Source organism: Protopterus annectens, chromosome 12.part0 (genome assembly GCF_019279795.1).
Source record: "Protopterus annectens isolate FY-2018-M chromosome 12.part0, PAN1.0, whole genome shotgun sequence".
Taxonomy (NCBI): domain Eukaryota; kingdom Metazoa; phylum Chordata; order Ceratodontiformes; family Protopteridae; genus Protopterus; species Protopterus annectens.
In genome coordinates, this window is record NC_056746.1 from 229,618,553 (window position 1) to 229,638,485 (window position 19,933).

The 19,933-nt window shown below is 41.1% G+C and overlaps 1 protein-coding gene across 1 annotated transcript in view; it reads right to left on the reverse strand.

The window, feature by feature from the left end:
- Window positions 1-19,933, reverse strand: part of TELO2 (telomere maintenance 2) — a 1,490,787-nt gene that overhangs the window by 1,171,481 nt on the left and 299,373 nt on the right. The window contains exon 7 of the mRNA XM_044089295.1: window positions 10,225-10,293. Within this exon, the coding sequence (XP_043945230.1) occupies window positions 10,225-10,293 (69 nt within the window). The remainder of the gene's footprint in view (window positions 1-10,224; window positions 10,294-19,933) is intronic.

The following is a 19,933-nucleotide window of genomic DNA, read 5'->3' on the forward strand; positions in this document are numbered from 1 at the left end:
TAAATGCTCTCAAACCCTTGGGGACAATCCCCGTTTAAACATTTCCTCAGTTATTGGTTATCAATGCCCAGAGCTTTATATTTGCTCAATAAATCATTAAGTCAGTCCAAACCTTTTTGATGGGTGTCTCTGTTAATGTTAGCATGTAAAGGAGACCCCTGACTATCAAAGTGAAATGTGTATTTTTCATTTAACCAGTCAGAAATTATTTTCTATTATGTGTATTAGTAAAGTACAGTTGTGTACCTACCATAAATGTAGATGTTCGAGTGCATTCACTGTTGCAGTCATTACACTTGGGTTATCCATCGGCAGGCTGCCCGCAGTCGGCCCGAGTTCCAAAGTCTTGGTCCGGCGTCAGTTGCTGCCGCCTCTTCCCTGACGTCAGTATGCCAGGGGTATAAAAGATGCAAATTATGCCATTTTCTTCAGTTTTTCTTGCCCCAGATGTCAAGTGCCCCCAGATAGGAAGGCTGGAAAAATAAAATTATGCCAAAAAGCATGCATGTACTAATATAAACATTTCCTTCATCTACAAGCAAATACACCACATAGGTAGTATAGAGTTGAGAAGTACAGAGAAGTCCCAGCAAAATAAAGGGGGATGGTGGGTGGGTAACCTGGACTGCAACAGTGAATACACTCGAACATCTACATTTATGGTAGGTACACAACTGTACTATGTTCATCGTGTTTCACTGTTGCAGTCATTACACTTGGGTTGAATCCCAAAGCTGAGGTTGGGCGGCTGGGTCTAGATTGGATTTGGAGAGGCTACCAGGCCCTGCAGGACTGCAGTGGCAAAGCCTGCTCTGGATTTAGAGTAGAGAGGCAAGCGGTAGTGCTTGGTGAAAGTGTGCACTGAACTCCAGGTTGCAGCTTCTAAAATGTCTTTGGTTGGTACTCTGGGAGAGGCTGCTGAAGTGGCTGTTGCTCTGGTAGAATGTGTCCTAATGACCTTAGGCACTGATTTGCCATGTTGTGCATAACAGAAGCGGATGCAGTGCCCTATCCATTTTGAAATTGTCTGCTTTCTGATAGGCTTTCCTTGTGATCCTGCAGCAGAGGCTACAAACAGTTGCTCAGTTTTTCTGAAAGCTTTTGTTTTGTCCAAGTAGAATCGTAGCTGTCTGTGTATATCCAAACCGTGCAGAAGTCCCTCCCCTTTATTCTGGGGATTTGTGTAGAAAGTTGGTAAATGAATGGTTTGGTTCAGGGCCACACTGGAAACTACTTTTGGCATGAATGTTGTGTTTGTCCTGAGAGAAACCCTGTCCTGGTGAAAAATGATGAAAGGTCCCACAGCCATTAATGCCTTTAACTCTGATACTCTTCTTGCTGAAGTTATTGCTAGGAGCAGAGCAGTTTTCCATGATAAGAATTTTATATCAGCTGTGCTGGCTGGTTCAAAAGGAGGCAGTGTGAGTTTTTCTAAAACAAAATTGAGATCCCATGTTGGTACTGGTACTCTCCTTGGGGGTCATATGTTTTTGTCCCTCTGAGGTACTGTCTTAGTAGAGGATGTGAAACAATAGGAGGTTCCGTATTGTAATGAGCTGAAATGGCAGAGGCATGGATTTTAATTGATGAGAAAGATAGGCCTTTGTCCAGCATCTCAATTAGGTATTGTAAAATCTGAGGTATATTTGGAACAAGTAGGTTGACCCTTGTGCCTGGTTCCAAGCACAGAATCTCTTCCATTTTTCTGCATAAGATTTCCTAGTGCTGGGCCTCCTGGCTTCTAAAATGACATCCATACCAGCTTTAGAGAGAGGTGCAGTCTGAGTGGCTACATTACCTGCCAAGCTGCCAGATTTAAGGTTCTGAGTTGACTGTGCATAATCTGATTGTTTTGTTGAGTCAGAAGATGAGGAATTTGAGGTAAAGGCCAAGCTGGGCCCTGAGACAAGCTCTTTAGGATTGGGTACCAGTGCTGGCGTGGTCAGTCTGGGGCAATCAGGATCATTTTTGGCCTTTCTTGTCTGACTTTTAGGAGCACTTTGGTAAGAAGAGGCATTGGTGGGAAGGCATAGACTGTCAGAGCTTTCCAGCTGAATGATAGAGCATCCACTTTCCATGCTTGTGAGTGATAAGTTCTTGTGCAGAATTTCTGTATTTGGCAATTGTGAGGGGAGGCAAAAAGATCTATGTCTGGGTGTCGCCATTTCCTTGTTATCATGCTGAACACCTGTGGATTTCGTTTCCATTCATGAGGGTCCATGAGTTTTCTGCTTAGTTCGTCTGCCAGTGTATTTTTTGTCCCTGGCAGGAATTGTGCCTACAGATGTACCTGATAGGTTAGTGTTGTGTTCCACAAGGAATGTGTGCCCCCTTGCTTATGTACCACATAACTGTGGTATTGTCCGTCTTTATTAGTAGTTGTCCTGGATGTAGTAGGTCCTTGAAAGCGGTCAGGGCATTCTGTACTGCTAGCATCTCTTTCTGATGGATGTGAAGATGCATTTGTTCCTTGGGCCATGTGCCCTGAATACATTTCCCTGCCATATGTGCCCCCCAGGCATAATCAGATGTATCCATTTTTATTGTCTGCCTGGCTGTGGATAAGGTGAAAGGCTGTCCCTTGTTGTGGTGACAGGCCTGGGACCACCATCAAAACTCCTGTTGTAGGCAAGGAATTAAAGTTATGATTGCCTCCAGGCTGTGACAATGTTGAGTCCAAATACTTTTTAGATACCATTGTAGCTTCCTCATATGCAGTCTTGCATATGGAATTAGTAGAATGCAGGATGCCATGAAGCCCAGGGCCTACAGAATTTTTCTTGCAGGGAGCTGGGTCTTTGTTGCCATCAGCTGAAAGTATTGAGTCAGTTGCCTTTGTTTGTCTGGCGTGAGATAAGCCATCTGGGCAGTTGTATTTAAGCTTGCACCCAGGAATATTATCTCTTGAGAGGGCACTAGTTTTGATTTCTTTTCATTTACTGTGTACCCTAAGCAAATTAGTAATCTTTTTACAAACTCCAGGTGCTTTAGAAGAATGTCCTTGCTCTCTGCTTGAATAAGGCAGTCGTCCAAGTAGGGATATATTTGAATTCCTTTTTGTCTGCAAAATGCAATTACTGGTGCCAGGTATTTTGTGAAGACCCTGGGCGCAGTAGATAAACCAAAGGGCAGTGCAGAGAATTGGTAATGCATTGAGCCTGCTAAGAATCTGAGGTATCTTCTGCAAGTTTGTCTGATTGGGACATGCAGGTATGCCTCCTTGAGGTCCAAAGTAACTAGCCAAGCCTTCTTGCCCAGCATGGGTAGAAGCTGCTGTAGTGTTAACATTCTGAATTTTGGAACATCCAGGAAAGTATTTAGGATTGACAGGTCCAGTACTGGTCTCCAGGCTTTGTCCTTTCTGGGTACTAAGAAAAATCTTGAGTAAAATCCTTGCCCCTGTTCTTGCTGTGGTACTTTTTGAATAGCTCCCATGTCCATGACAGCAGCAATTTGTTTTTGCGCCTCTGCCCATTGGTTCTGTGGCAGGTCTGGCATACCTCTTGATTTTGGAAGCATGTGAAAGTGGAACCTGTAACCCTGAGAAACAATATTCAGTACCTATTTGTCCTGGGTGATTATGTGCCAATTTTTTGAGAAAAGTTCTAGCTTTCTCCCTAGGGGTGCTGCCAAAAGGTAAGTGCTTGGCATCTGTAGAGGGAAGTCATTGGGACTGTTTCCTATAAGGTTGTGATTTGTCTTCCCCTCCATTGTTTGAGTCTGTAGGAGCCTTGGGGCTGAGATCTGCCTCTTGGGCGTCTGTATCTGCCTCTTTGTGGCCTGTCTGACACTGGAAAGGACCAATTTTTTGAAGGCCGGTTTCTGCTAAACCTGGTGGTTGAACCTGTAAGAAATCCTTTACTGTCTGCATTGATTTTGCTTTATCCACCATTTTCTTTAACAACTCTTCTGCTTTAACACCAAACAAAGTATCATGCTGTAGTGGAGCATCCAATAATTTAACTTTAACATGGTCAGGTAAACTTTGTTCTTTCAACCAAACATGCCTTCGAATAACAGAGCCTGTAACAGCGGCTCTACAAGAAGCCTCTAATGAATCAAAACCACATTGTAAAGTATGCTTTCCCACTTGTTCAGCTGCATGCAATAAATCCTGCATTTCCTTACTGTCAGAACTTTCTGAGATTGAAACCATTTTCTGCTTTAACAATGACATGAGATACTGTTGATATTTAAGCATGTGAAATTGGCAATTTAAAGCCCTTACAGCTAAAGTAGCAGAAGTGTAAACTTTTTCCCCCATCTGTCCAGAGCTCTGGAATCGCCATCTGAGGGGACAGGATTTTTAGCAGTGGAAGCCTTAACCCCTTTAGGACCCTGAGAAATTGTTTCTGGATCTGCAGCAGGGTTTTTGTAAAGAAATGTATGAGAGCCAGGGACCTTGTAAGTACCTGTCTGGCTTGACTGGTGCAGGGGGTACAGAATCAGGAGTCAGACTGGATTCAGAAAAAAACATCAACAACAACATCAAGCACAGGGGGAATAGCCAGGGGCCTGTGCTGGGGCAATAAAAGAAAGTCTCTGAGCCTTTTCTTGGATTCTGAATAATCCTGGCTATCCCAATGGAAATGCTCCCTCATGGTGTGCAGGGTTTCCCCACGGGCGGAGAGGCTGAAGGTATAGACTCTTCTGCATCAGAGTCCTCATAGGGAGGGAGACAGTATCCCTGGTCAGAAGAGGAATCAGAGGAAATAGAAACCTGGTCAGATGAATCATAGTCAGTGTCTTGCCTAGGCCTTTTGTCAGGAGGGGGATGGGAACCCCTGATTAAAGTAATTAGGTCTTCGGCCATTTTAATCATCTGTTTCTTTGGCATGGATGACTGCTCAGTAGAATGCTGTACTTGTTTCTTTGTCGTTAATGGTGTTTTTAACTTTGGCTTGGCTGCTGTAGTGGGCTTAATTGTAAGCTGTGAAGGTCTGAAAACACCCTCAGAAGCTGATGCCTGCTCAGCAGCTCCAGACCCATCTGAGGGAATAGTTTCCGTAGGCCCAATACCTTGAGTTTCCACAGGCCTCGGTGTCTCCACGTGGCTGTCGGATAGGGCCCGTGGCTCTGAGGTAGCGGGTGTCAGGGGCTGCGAAAGCGCCTCACTGAGAACCAGCGAACCGGCGACTGGCCTAGAAGAGGCTTCGTCGTCGGTTTTGGACCTCGGATGCCTGTCCTTTTCTTTGTCTTTGCATTTTTTATAAATTCCGGAAGTCGGTTGTTCCGATGGCATTAGTAATTAAACCTTCAGCCAAAATAATGTAAAGCAAAATCAAACCGACATTTAACAGTACGTTTGTTGAATCTAGCACAAAACCGACAACTAGTAACATCGTGGTCAGGGCCTAGGCAAGGAATACAGTAAGAGTGAAAGTCCTTACGAGGCATTTGATTCCCACAAGAAATACAATTATTAACTTTTACTGACATCGGTCTGGAGCAAGAAAAAGTTTCCACAATGGGGTACTTAGCTTTATTGAAGACTTTGGTTCTGAAACTCAATTTCGAAAATCTCAGGAGTCGACCGACCATCACTTGCAAACCTGCCTTTGCTTCAGGCACTGCGAGGCAAGAAAGACTGAAGAAAATGGCATCGGTTGCATCTTTTATACCCCTGGCGCACTGACGTCAGGGAAGAGGCGACAGCAACCGACGCTGGACCAAGACTTTGGAACTCGGGCCGACTGCGGGTAGCCTGCTGGCGGATAACCCAAGTGTAATGACTGCAACAGTGAAACACGATGAACATCAGTGTTTTTAACAATACAGTCACCTTGTAAGTGGGCTGTTTTTTTTTTAATTTCCCTGGAAACATCGCCGTTAGCTCCACAACTTCTAAAGGTTGAATAAATATTAAAGGACTCCAATATCTTGGCTCCCTTCTCTGTTAATTTAGTTCCCTGCATGAAAATGAGGGTTTCTGGCTCCACAAGGTTGCCCTTCATTTCCCATGAGAGTATCTCATGTTTGCAAGCCGTCATGTTAGAAGGTTTACTGGTTTCCCTGAATAGTCCCTCTTGAAACCATAGCAGCCAGAGAATGCCCAATTGGTGTAATGAGGTCAACCAGCTGGGAAAGTTGACCAATCAGCTTCCGAGTTTGTCCAATGAGAATGGGTATGTATCACACAGAATACAGCTTCCATTGAACTGTCTTCCACTCCACATAAAGCAAAGTATTTCTCATACTATATTCAAATATAATTTGGACAAAAAGATGGGTAACTGAAAATTCATCCCTGATTTAGCACTCCTGTCCTTCATGGACAGGGGACAGGTTTAAATGCCCCAACATATCCTTGTTGGGCCAGTCTCTGAGTTATTCACATGCAAAATACAAAGGATAGAAACTGCCGTGGGAATGTAAGGTTAGGCTTCTTCAAATCCTCACAGACCATCACCCTAGTAAATTACTATGAACCTATAAGGATGAAGCCATACACACAAGCAGTGGAAAAGGTCCTTCTCAGCAGGTTGCTGGGCACATGTTCTTTTATAGAATGACGAGCCTTGCAACCTGAAAGGATCTCAGAACAAACCCACTCATTATTTTGGTTTGAACGAGACAGCTGAAATGCTCTAGGCACTTAGAATGACAGCTGGGTGTCTTCATAGGAGAAGTGTCAGGCACAGCCCATGGGTAGCAGACTCCAGGATAATCACAGGAAATTCAGGAGTGATTATATTACTCAGTTTTCCTGGAAATGCCAAACGATTCTGCAGAATATGCTGAGGACTGTTACTGGAAACAGAGAAGTCTGCTTTGTCCTGTGTGGCATGCCACCACCACAAATCCTCATTAGGATAGTGGTTTAAAAATGGATACAGCTTCAAAAACTGAGCTATGAATTTGATAAAAGTCATAAAAAAAAACCTTAACTGCTTTTGAGCTTACTGTGTAACTAGAGTATTTCACCAATTAATATAATTCTCTCACTCAGCATGGCTTTAGGCCTGATCACAGTACTACCACACCTCTGATTTCCTTCTTAGACATAGTCAACCATGCCTGAGATGCTGGAAAAATGGTCTCGACTCTCTTTCTAGACCTCTCCAAGCATTTTGATACTATCTCCCATCCCCTTTTTCTCACCAAACTGTCTAACGTAGGCATTGCTTTCTCTACCCTTAACTGGTTATTGAACTATCTCACAGATCAGCAACAATCAACTAAGTGGCAGCAATCTTTCTCCCCATTCCTCAACACAATGATAGGCATGCCTCAAGGATCTGTACTAGGGTCCCTGCTGTTCAGTACCTTCATCAGCAACTTCCACACTACCTTCAGTCAAGGTGCTGTCATCCAATATGCAGATGACTCAACTATCATCTGTACTGCCAACTCTGCATCACAACTACAACAACTCACCCAAAGTGCCCTCACTGTCACTGAAACTTGGATGACCAATAATCATCTTGCCCTAAACCTCAAAACACATGCTATTTACCCCCAGCAAAAAAAAACATCTCCCCGAACAAGGACATATTCACTATCTTCTCTCAAAACAACACGATCATTGAGGTTGTCCCTGGCACAAAACTACTTGGTGTCATCATAGATGAAAACTTAACATTTGCATTCCATATTCAAAGTAACATAAAAAAAAAAATCACCAAAAACTTAGCATAATCTACAAGCAGATACTTCCTCAACCACCCCACTAAAACTATCCCTGACCCCTTCCTTTCTGCTACCTTCCCTATTATATGGTGCCGCTCTTTTACCAATATCCAGTCTTCCCTTAAATCCAAACTTGACTCATGCTATAACAAAATTACAAAATTTGTGACCAATGCAAAGTGCTTATCTCACCATTGTGCCTCACTGCTCCTACTAAACTGGCTAGAACTCCCACACTATCTTACATATCTACAACTAACCACTGCACATAAACTTATATTCAAACCATCAAACTGCCCTGCCCTTTCTTCCCTACTCACTCAATACCATCCAAATAGACCACTTTGGTCTGAAAGTAAAATTCTCCTGAATGTTGAAAAGCCCAGTCTTTCTGCCTGTCAGATGGTCTACTCCTTTACTATTTCCCAGCTCTGGAATACCCTCCCATCATCTCTCAGGACTACCAGTAATCCAGCCCTCTTTAAATATTCCCTGAAACAACATCACTCTCTATGGCCCTGCACTTGTGCCAAACCTACACTTCCCACTACTTGATAATACCTAAAATCTTCATTAAACACTTCTCTGCATAATCTCTCTCTATCTCCTCTATCATTCTGCCTTTCATTAGCTTCAGCTTATGACTCCATCTGGCTCTTTACGGCTCAGCTTCATGTAAGTTTACAATTTCTCTCAGGCAAGTATACACAACGTGCTCTAAGAGTCTATCATCAAAACATACACTATACCAAGCTGTATCAACTTTTGCAAAACATCCTACTTTCACATAGTAACCTCATAATGTCGCAGATTATTACTGATTATTATCTAGCTCATTCAACTGCTTCTACAACTCTTGCACTACTATAAGAATGAGGATAAAAATAAAAAGACCTGCCGTACACTTTGCCGCAAAATACACCAACTGTATTAGAGCCAGAATACGTCAAATAAACAAAAAAGTTGGTGTTAGCTCACATTGACTCACCAGTTCAAAGACAAAAAACGTAAACAAGCCAAATTACCTTTTTAGTACTGAGTCCCGGTCTATTCAGACCAAAAAAGATACAATATACACTCCTGTTGATTTGTAACGAAATAAGAAACAAAATGCCAGAAACAAACCAGAGTTCCGCTGTCGGTAGTTAGTCCCGGTCTATTCAGACCATAATCAGCGGAAAAATTAACTGGGTAAAGAACAAACCAAGATGTTGCTGTCAATAGTTAGTCCCGGTCTGTTCAGACCAAAATCCAGCAAGAAAACAACTTGGTTACCATACGATACAAAAGTGGAAACGACTCTGCAGTCAAGTGATACGCAAATTCAAGCTACACCAAAAATGATGAATAAAAAATTAATTTATTGGATCCACAAATAACAACGATGGTAAGCGCTTTCGCAACAAGTGCTTTTTCAAACCAATACTTTTCATTTAACCAGCATACCCTTTATATACTTAATTCATTATTGCTTAATAGGCAAGAGAAGTTAGTCACTTAAAGAGACATACTACTCTACATCAATACATACATAAGTGTATTTAACTATATCAAATACTATAAAAATAAAATAAAAATAAATAAAAATATATACTTATATAAATAATGCCTAAATACAATATATGATGCATATATCTCAAATTAATGTGATTTAAAATTATGTAACATTAATCATAAAATTAATTCAATTCAATTAAATATGATTTATGAATGAACTGTGCATAAATATGATGTATGAATTAATTATTAAATATTAAATAAAAATAAAAATAATAATAATAATGATGAATCCCTGCAATAAAAAGCTATAATATGGCAAAAATTGATACATATATCAATATGCACATAACAGCAGATGAAATATATATATATGTATATATGAATTTCTATATATAAATGAATTAACTACATTAAAAATGTATATAAATATATAAAGAAAAATGAAAATATATATAAATATAACTATATTTTGTACATAAAGAAAAATGAAATGAAATGAAAATCTTGCACTACTATGCTCATTGTGATAAACTATTTATTGTACATAGTTTACACTGATTTTCTGACAGGTGTATAGATATGAACTGTTGTGTTGTATCTGTACTGATGTATTAGTGTACTGCATTGATATGTGTATCTATGTATTTGATTTGATGCATTGCTCATTTCATTGTTGGAGCTTTTCTCCCTGGGCCTACACTGAAAATGGGCTCATTTCGGTCCAGCAAACTATCCAGGGCAACAAATACAAACACATAAATACTTAAAATTCAGGTCTATAATTATTAATCATTCAGACTTTCAATCTCTCCCCAAAACAATGACACTAAATGAAAGGAACACAGTGAATCCAGCAAACAACTCTCTTCCAAATTTCTACTACTTCTGAGGACAAAAATTTAGAGAAAAATGAAAATCGACCACTCAAACACAGGAAACAAAATAACACTCAACACATTGAGATGTTATCAATCTGACTGAATTCTTAAATGGTTACAAGCACTGACAAAGCAGAAGTCAAAATCACAAAGAACAACATATTTTTAGATCTATTACCATTACTGTTTAACAGCATTTTAAAGAAGCTAATCTCACCTGGATTAGCAGAGGTCGTCGACTATGGTCCATAGCGAAATATCCCAAAGTATTATGTAAAACTGAAGTCTGCAGCAATCAAAATAAAGGTATTAGTGACAAGACAGAACATAGCAGGATGAAATGCAGCATTACAGATTAATAAGCTCTTAATATTTGAACATATTTACTCATCCCTGATGTAGGTAGACTGGGCAACAAGAGTATTTTCAGCCACAGCCTTATTACAATTACTGAATGTATTAATATGCATTATATTTTTTAAAGTACAAAGAAAAACAGTATAAAACATCATTCAAAATAAAAAATGTTAATTAATTCATTAATTCATTAATTAATATACTGGCAGAATGTAATTAATGGAAATTCTAACTAATTAGACTGGTTAAGAAAAAAGTGATGAACACTTTACAGAAAACTTCTCAGCTTCAATTTAATCTTTAATAAGGTACTTTATCTCACAGTATTTATATAAAGTAATAACAAAAAAAAACAGAAAACAAATCAAATAAATAAATATGGCTATACAGATAGTTAAAATACAATAAAATAAATCATGAAAGCAAAATGCATCAATAAATACATTACCAACAAAAAAAAAAAAGAGAGAGAGAGTACCAGCCTCTTGATCAACAAGGATGCAAAATGAAGTAGAATAAAAATATAGAGCGTAGGTATGAAGACTTAAAAAGAGTGTAGGTCCAGAAAGGAGATAACAAAGTTGGTACAGCACAAACTAGAAGCACAGACAGCAAAATCATTGTACAGAAATTAAGGAAACAAACATTTAAGTCCTACACATTATTACAGTTACAAGGGAATTTTAAGTGCTTGCAGCTTATCTACCTACCTAACTACAAACTTATCCTTTGCTAATCAGGTTAGTCCCACTAGGCTAGTGGTTTCTTTACAGGGAAGACCTGAGGTGGTATTTATACTACATGGGGAAATTTAGCCAAGACATCAGGGAACATACTCCACTCTTTTCAATAGGTGCCATGAAATCTTTTACACCCACCTGAGCAGCCAACTCCAACTCAAGCAGATGATACCTTGGTTTACCATCTCATATGAATGATGGGACATTCAGGAGTGCAGCACTTCCTAATACTGTACAGCAGTATCAGTAATTTGAAAATGAATACAACTACATGGGAAGGGAATATAACTCTCAGCTCTCTGATCTTTCAGCACCAAAGGAGACTGTGCTACCTGTAGAGCCACTGACTCTACTATTCACGGGCAAAACTGTGCACTCATGTGGTGGGTAATAAGGAGCAGAAGGAAAACAATTAATTTAAAATAATGTTTTTTTTTAATGAAACACTAATGGGTCAGATGAAGTTACTGTACATCAAAGGTGGACAAGTGATACTAAGTCAGTAAGAAATAAACTTTAAAAGGAACTAAACATTTGCACTAAGATCTAGTTTGTATTTTATTTCTCCCTGCTTTTATCATAATCTTGATCTTTTCTTTTTCCCTACATCCCTTTTCCCTCTTTGCCTCTCAATCAGTGAGCCTCTTCTGGTATTGAGCTGAACAATCCCCCCACACTGGGGAGATCCCAGCATGAGCACAACAGCTGACTAGTTGGGCCATCAAACTGGCAGCCATGGAAATGTTTCTGCCCTCACCAGCATCCCTACAATGAAGGCATTTCTTTGTGAGGCCCTAACTCCACCACTGGTGGCTGACATAACAGCTAGTGTTCTGAAGGAATGTCCTTGTCCCCTCCTCATTCATGTGCATGCTTCCAAACGCACTCTAATGAGGAATACGTTCTCTAACTTGGAGGTGTCAGCCAAAGTCATTTACCCAGTTTTGGTAATTTTGTACAAACCTCTGTCTATATATTGCTGATTGGCTGACCAGGACTCTCTATCCTCCTGCCAGGATGCGGAACTGGCATCATGCTCTTGCACTCCATTCTTCCACTGCCTGAGCCATTATTTGGACTAGCATCATCCAAGTCATATTCAGGGCTTTATCCCTCTATGCCACAAACCCAGGCATTTAATTTGTTCTTTATAACCAAGTTGATTTACATTAAAGCTAAAGTTTAGCAGCAATGGCTGCTAAAGCTAAATATGCAAGCCTTACTTTAGGACGTTTGCCAAGTGTTAAAAATGGGAAACATAATGGCTGCCTGGTAAATGGTTTTGCCATTTGTAGTAGTACAATTTAAACTGGGAATCACAAAAGTTCGGACAAACCTTAATATACATTAAAAGTGGCAGTTACTCTGCTGAGCAAAAACTGTATCCATGAACTCACATTTGCATTACAAAAATGTTTTAACAAAATCTAAATAATGGTAATGTCAGATGTAGGAAATATTATGAAGCTAAAGCTACACTGTGAATTTTGGAATCAAAGCCAATAAAGCACCAGTAATCAGCCCGTGTTTAAAAAAATCACATAACATGAGCAGCTGTTTAGGGTTTATATCACATTTTTTTTTACAGGTGAAGCAAAATCAGTATCAAGAAAAATGGGCGCCTCTCTGAAAAAATAGAAGAGGCTACAAAATAAAGCTGAACTGTATGATATATCCCAGAAATATTTGTTATTCTTGATAGAACTGCTTTAACCTACTAATGAAAAAAAAACAAAAACACACTACTCAGAGTATTCACTGCACAGTATGTACCCATTGGACATGGTCCACATTGCACTAGGTAAATGCAAACAGAAATGCAAGGAAACAACCATCTCCTAATTTAGAGGCAACTAGCATAGAGGTAGCATTGTCTCAGCTGCAGTATATTATGTGTGAAGTCTGCAAACACTTCTAATTTCTAAGGTTTTCACAAAGTGCTACAATTCCCTTCCCACATTCTGAAAACATGCAATGCATTCTTCCAACCGCCCAAAGATATGTGCACCTAAGTGAGTCCTTGTCTTGTGATGGGCAGGCGACTTGTCCAAGACTAGTTTCTAAGGCTTTCATCCACGGAGTACTGGGATAAGCTTTTGTGCTCAGACAATCCTGAAATTGAGTAAATTGGTAATCATAAAATGAATGAATAACATCTACATCAACACACAGAGCTACATCTCATGGAGCCTCTACCTCTAAGCCCGTAAAGCAAGTCACCACACAATCCAACATTCTAGTCACCGGAGACTCCATTGTGAGACACACTGATGTCCCTCTCACCAGGCTGAATAAGGAGAAAGTTACAGTCAGTTGCTTATCAGGGGCTAGGATTGGCCACATTATGCATGCACTCAGGTCACTGGATCACAATTACCAATATGACCCAGTCATAGTCCATGTGGGAGTAAATGACCTGAGATGTACCTCCCTAGACTATATGAAGAGAGACATCACAGAGCTTTCGGACAATGTGTCTCAAGCTGGTATGAGCCTAGCACTGAGCAGCATTTTACTTTCTCCAAAGATGATGTTACAATACGAACAAAAGATGATTGCCTTTAATAACTGGCTTAATTTCTGGTGTTATTCTAAGGGGGTGCAAAATTTGTCAGCATGGAAGGAGATGTTCAACAGACCATGGCTGCTTTGCCAGGGATGGTCTGCACCTCTCCCCTCTAGGCTTTCGAACATCACCTAAAACATTGTCGTTCCCCATAGTGCCCTTTTTAGGCAATGTCAAACTGAAAGTATTGCCAACATAGCAAATCAAAACCAAGAAAATCTAAAGGTATTACTGCTCAATGCCAGGAGCCTAAACAAAAAACGTCATTGCCTGGAAGCTCTTTTTACCTTAGAGAATGCTGATGTCTGTGCGGTCTCAGAGAAGTGGTTTAAAGCCGCGGACAGCACACTTACAGTGCAGGGTTATAATGCCTTCCACACATTTAGACCAGCTACTTCACAGGCAGGGACTAAAGGTGGAGGGGTCTCTCTATTTACATCAAAAATAAATATCCTTCATGGCTGGTCAAACAGGACAATGCACTTGAGCTGCTCCATGTTCATATCACCATAGGTAAAATCCAATACCACTTCCTTACAAGCTATTGATGTCTCTCTATGACCCAGGAAGCCCATACTATGTATTTAAACTTATAAGAAACACTAACCATCCAACCCAATACCATATTCATGGGTGACTTTAATTAACCCACTATTAACTGGGATCCTATATGACATCAAACGTACATGCACAGAGATTCCTGGATTTTGTAAACACAAACTTCAAGCCCCTATAAACCCTGAGAACACTTCTGCCTATGCAGAACTGTTCACAGAAACCATAGACAAGCATGTTAACAGCTGCACAGAGGCAGCTGCCCACCAGGAGGAAGTACAGAACTAACTCAGGTATTTATTTATTTATTTTATTATACATTTGTTGACCGGGATTGTCCGACTGAGCTGAAGAGCCCTTTTTCAGCTGAGGTCCGGGGAGAAAAGCTCCAACATATTATACAATTTTCATTATAAATTAGCATTAAGCAGCAATGTTACAGGATTATTACAACACATTGTTATACAGTGTCAATAATCAGGAGTATAGCATAACTATTTCAAGATGTATAAAAAGAAATATGTCATTAAGAAGAGTATAGTTTTAGGGGTAAGTGGTTAAAAAAACCCAGTTCTATCATGTTGTAGTTGCATGAAGGCAAGACAATTACAATAGAATGTTTCTCCGAGACAATTTGCTTAATAGATTTTAGAAGACAGTAGAAAGAGTAGTCAAGGAAGATTAGAGAGAGCTAGTGAGAAGAGTGAGTTAAGGGCAGAAAGTAGATTAAGGTATGTGAAGTAGGGGATGTTAAGGAGGCTGAGTGCAGTGGCAGGACCAGTGACTTTTAAAGTGCTCTTTGGTGGCTATCTTAAACTGTTTAGGATGTGTAAGGGTCCTGATTTCTAGTGGGAGCCTATTCCCAGCAATAGTGGGGTTAGAGCTGTACATGCTGCATCCAAATTTGGATTTGGGTTTGTAGATTTGTAGTAGGTCTTGGTTAGAGCTTCGGAGAGGTCTGGAGGGAGAATAATGGGAGATGAGAGGGGATAGTACTGGGCAGTAGGAAGACTAGTATAGGACAGATTGGATGATCTGGAGCTGAAAGAGAAGAAGCTAGTGGGGTAATTCAAGCCAGTTTAGTTGTTTTAGAGAGAGAGTGATGGGATTTGTAGGTTTGTTAGGCAGCAAATCTAGCTACCTTGTTGTAGGTAGATTCAAGGTTGGTCAGGAGTGCTGAGTTAAGATTTGTGATTATTTGAGAATTGTACATTAGACTGGGTAGAAGGTAGGTGAGAGAGTAATCTTGGCTTCAGAGGTAAGGAATTTCTTGTTACGGTAAAGGAGTCCTAATTTTGAATGTGTCTTTTTGATACAGTTATTAACATGCAAGTCATATTTAAACTGATCATCAATGGTTACGCCTAAGAGCTTAGTACTGGATTCTACCTGAATGGGAGTGTTATTAAGGGACTGCATGGAAAAGGTGGGTTTAATATTTATGAACTTTTTAGGTAGGAAGAGTATCAGCTTTGCTATTTTAGGGTTAAGGATGAGCTGGTTGTTGGAGAGCCATGTTTCAACTAAGTTAAAAGATGCCCGAGTGGCTGAGAAGAGCTTAGAGGGAGAGTTGGCTGTGGTGATGACTGTAGAGTCATCTGCGTATTGCACTAATAATGACTGAGGACAGGAGGTATAGTGCTGATGAGTAAAGATATTAAAAGGTAAAGGCCCTAGGATAGACCCTTGAGGTACACCCATTTTGACAGGGAGAGGCGGGGAGAGTGCAGAGTGCCATCTCACTGACTGAGATCTATCAGTGAGGTAGCTGGAGAACCATGCAACAGTATCAGAGGAGAAGTTGAGGTTATGCAGTTTGTGCAGCAGAAGAGTGTGAGATAGTGTTGAAAGCTTTTGAGAGGTCCAAGAATAGGCAAGAAATAAGTTTATGGTGATACATGGCTATAGAGACTGTGTATATGCGGCATTTAGGGACAACTACCTCTGGGAATGTTTGGGGTTATCAAAAAGTACTACAGAATTATCAGACAACCTGTCCAGAAGATTCAATAGGAATGAGAAGTGTATTAATTGGTTCTCTGACAAGAGTAGCTGATGCATGGAACAGGACTACAAAATTACATTAAAGGAAGCACTAGTTTAGATATTTTTAAGTACAGCCTGGACACTTATTATGGGAAAATGAAGTTATGTCTTACCATAACGTTCCATCTGTGTTGTTGATCTTCATTCATTGATCACTGATGGGATGGGCCTTATACCAAGTTCGCGTCAGCCAAAATCTCTCGAGCTAAGCTTTTACCCATAATACTGTTCTCCCTGTTACCTCAGATCGAGTTTGCTCATTATTAGTAAAGCAGAGGCAGTTTCTGCACAAGTACCCTAATTCAGTACTTGGATGCAAAGTATCCCATAGGAGCCTTAGGTGGTGGAGGAGGGTGGGACGTGATGAATGAATGAAGATCAACAACACAGATGGAACATTATGGTAAGACATAACTTTTTATCTGATGTTAATCTTCATTCGTTCATCACTGATGGGACAGAGTCCCCAGCTACCTTGAGTCACTTGGGTGGCCCTTAAGGAAGAATATTCCTGAGCACCATTGAGCCAAATGAAGCTCTTCCCCTAGAGACCAAACAGAATTTGTAAGGAGTTATATAAAGGTATGAGGAGTAGCCCACGTTGCTGCCGCACAGATATCGTCCATAGAAGCTTTTGAGTGGAACACCACAGAAGCTGCAATTGATCTGGAGTGAGCTTTGATTTTCTGTGGTATAGGTTCTTTTTCATGATGATAAATGAAGAGTATACAGTCTCTGAGCCATTTAGTTAAGGTTACCTTAGAAACTGAGTTTCCCATTTTAGGACCAGAGAATGACATAAATAGTTGGTCTGATTTGTGAATTGTTTTTGTCCTATTTAGGTAGAATCTCAACTCTCTGTGTATGTCTAATGAATGCAGACAGTACTCTCCTTTATCAGAAAAAATAGGGGAAAAGACTGGTAGGTCAATAGTCTGGTTAATATAGAAATCAGAAATTACTTTGGGGAGAAAGGAAGGATTTGTCCAGAGTGATACTCTGTCCTTGTGGAAAATTAAATAGGGACGTTTTATGCATGGAGCTCGGAAATACACCTAGCTGATGTGATGGTCACCAGAAAAAGAGATTTCCAGGATAACAGCTTGATGTCACAAGTTGCTGCAGGTTCAAAGGGGGGTTAAGTCAAAGACTGCAGGACTAGTGTGAGGCTAAATGGTTCTATAGGTTGTTTGATTGGTGGTCTACTGTGAGAGACTCCTTTTAGAAAAGTTTTACACAGACAATGTGAGATCAAAGAGGAATTCCCAAAACCATTATGAAAATTAGAAATGGCAGCTAGGTGAACCCGTATAGTTGAGGCTGCAGCACCATCTTTGAAGAAATTTGACAAGTAAAATAGCACTGCAGTAACCGGGGCTGAGTACAGGTCTAGATTCCTCTGCTTAGACCAAATTGAAAATCTCTTCCATTTGTCAATATAAAGTTTCCTGGTGGATGGTTTGTGAGAAGCCAAAATAATATCATGCACAGGGGAGTAAAGGTTGTTCTGCCTAGCGATCAGTAGAAGTAGGGAAACCAAGCTGTCAGCTTGAGACGCATGTTCAGGTGGCTTAACCCTTAAGGGTAAGAAATCAGATCTGGAGTTGGATACAGAATCCACGGTATATGCACTTAGTTCCTCCTTGACTGTTGATATACTAGACTATGGACATGTTATCTGATTGGAGGGCACCTGTCCCGGAAGGAAGGACAGACTGAAATGCTTGCAATGCTAAAAGCACTGCCCTCAGTTCTAGGACACTGATATTCAGATTGGCCTCTATTGTGGACCACGTGCCTTGGACTGTCATTCCCTGAAAATGCCCCACCTCCACCCTATCAGGGAAGCATCCATGGTCACAGTGGCTTTGGGCTGAGGAGGATGGAAGGGGCGGCTCCAAAGCTCTGTTTCTGGCCTCATCCACCAAAGTAGGTCCTGTTTGCAACAACAGTTTATCAAAATCTGAAAGGACAAAGGGTGAAGATTTGGGTACCACTAAGATAAGAGAAGTCACTAAAGGAGTCTCATGTGAAGTTTTGTAAGGGCACCATTGGTATAGAAGCTGCCATGGAACCTAGGAGGAGGAGGACCTCCCCTGCTGAAACTTTGTTTTGACAGAGTATCACCTGGAGTTGAAACCTCAGTCTTTGAAGTCAGTGGTCCAGAAGAAAGACTAAACAGGAGTCTGTGTTGAATACTGCTCCTATGAACTCTATAGACAGTGTCAGCATCAGGTTGGATTTCTCACAATTTATTGAAATTCCCAACATTTTTCCCTGGAATCCTTAAAGTCTCAAGTGAAGTGCTACTACTGCCATGCACTTGGTGAACACACTGGGGACTGTAGAAAGTCCGAAAGGCAGAACACGAAATTGGTAGTTACTAGCTCCCAGCCAGAAGCAAAGCAACCTCCTGGAGCATTTGTCCATTTTGATGTGGTAATACACATCCTGAAGGTCCATGGAGCACATCCAGTCACCTTTTCCCAAAAAGAGGCGAATGGACTGAACCGTGACCATCCGGAATTGTGTTTGGGTGACTAACTTGTTTAACATGCTGAGATCCAAAATGGGTCTCCAGTTCCCTGTCTTTTTTGGCACCAAAATGAATCTGGAGTAGAATCCAGATCCACATGGGGTCTGATGGGACTGCTTGGATGACTATTTTTTGACACAGCTTTTTCATCTCTACAGCTGTTTCTTTCCTTTGACTGGGTGGGATGTCGGGAATTCGTCTTGGTGGCTTTGGGTAAGAATCAAAGGGGATGTGGTGGCCACTGGATATTATCTTCTGCACCCAATAATCGTAGTTATTGGTTGCCCGGCAGTGAGGTGCAGAGAGAAACATCCCCTGACTGCTTCCAGAAGAAAGCAATTGGGCCGCTCTTCAGGAGCGCTGGTAGGACTGTGCAGAGAAAGAATCTCTGGGTCCCTGGTTATGCGGGCCCCATCTGCCTCAGGTAGGGGCGTCTTCCAGAAGAGTTACCCCCTCTGCCCCTGGGGGTAAACTCGCTACATGGGTCATGAAAAGGACCCTGAGACTTCTTGTGCTACAACTTTCCACTCCTCTTATTCCTGGAGAAGGAACGCTGAGGGGTAGAAAAGCATACACCTATGGCAGACAGGCTATTACTGTCCTTTCCACACCTAGCTAGAGTGTCCTTCACTTCTGGCCTGAACAGGGAAGATGCTTCAACTGGAGCATTCGAGAAGGAATACTTAAAGGGGCCCATGAAATCACAAAGGTGCATCCAGGCATGGCACCTTATAACTACGCCTGAACCCGCAGCTCTTTCCACCCCCTTTGGTTGCATGGGATATTAACCTCATGGACAAGTTCAAAATGGATGCCAGGGTTGTGAGCTGCAAGGCAACTTTGTCATTCAATTCGTCAGACACCTGTCCAGAAAGAGTTCTAGAGAGTTTAGAGATTAAGCCTCTTTGGCGTCTCGTAAAATGTGCCAAACAGTTCAAGGTCCGTATGGCAAAGGTCAATGAAGCAAAGACTTGCTTCCCTAATCTGTCCACCACCAGGGACTCCCTGTTAGGCAGATGAACAGTCTGGTTCTCTTCAGCCAGCTCCTTCTTGGTGGCCACTGCCACCCCCATAGCATCTACTGGCAAACCTTTAGACCAATGTGGGCTCTCTTTGGGGGGGAGGG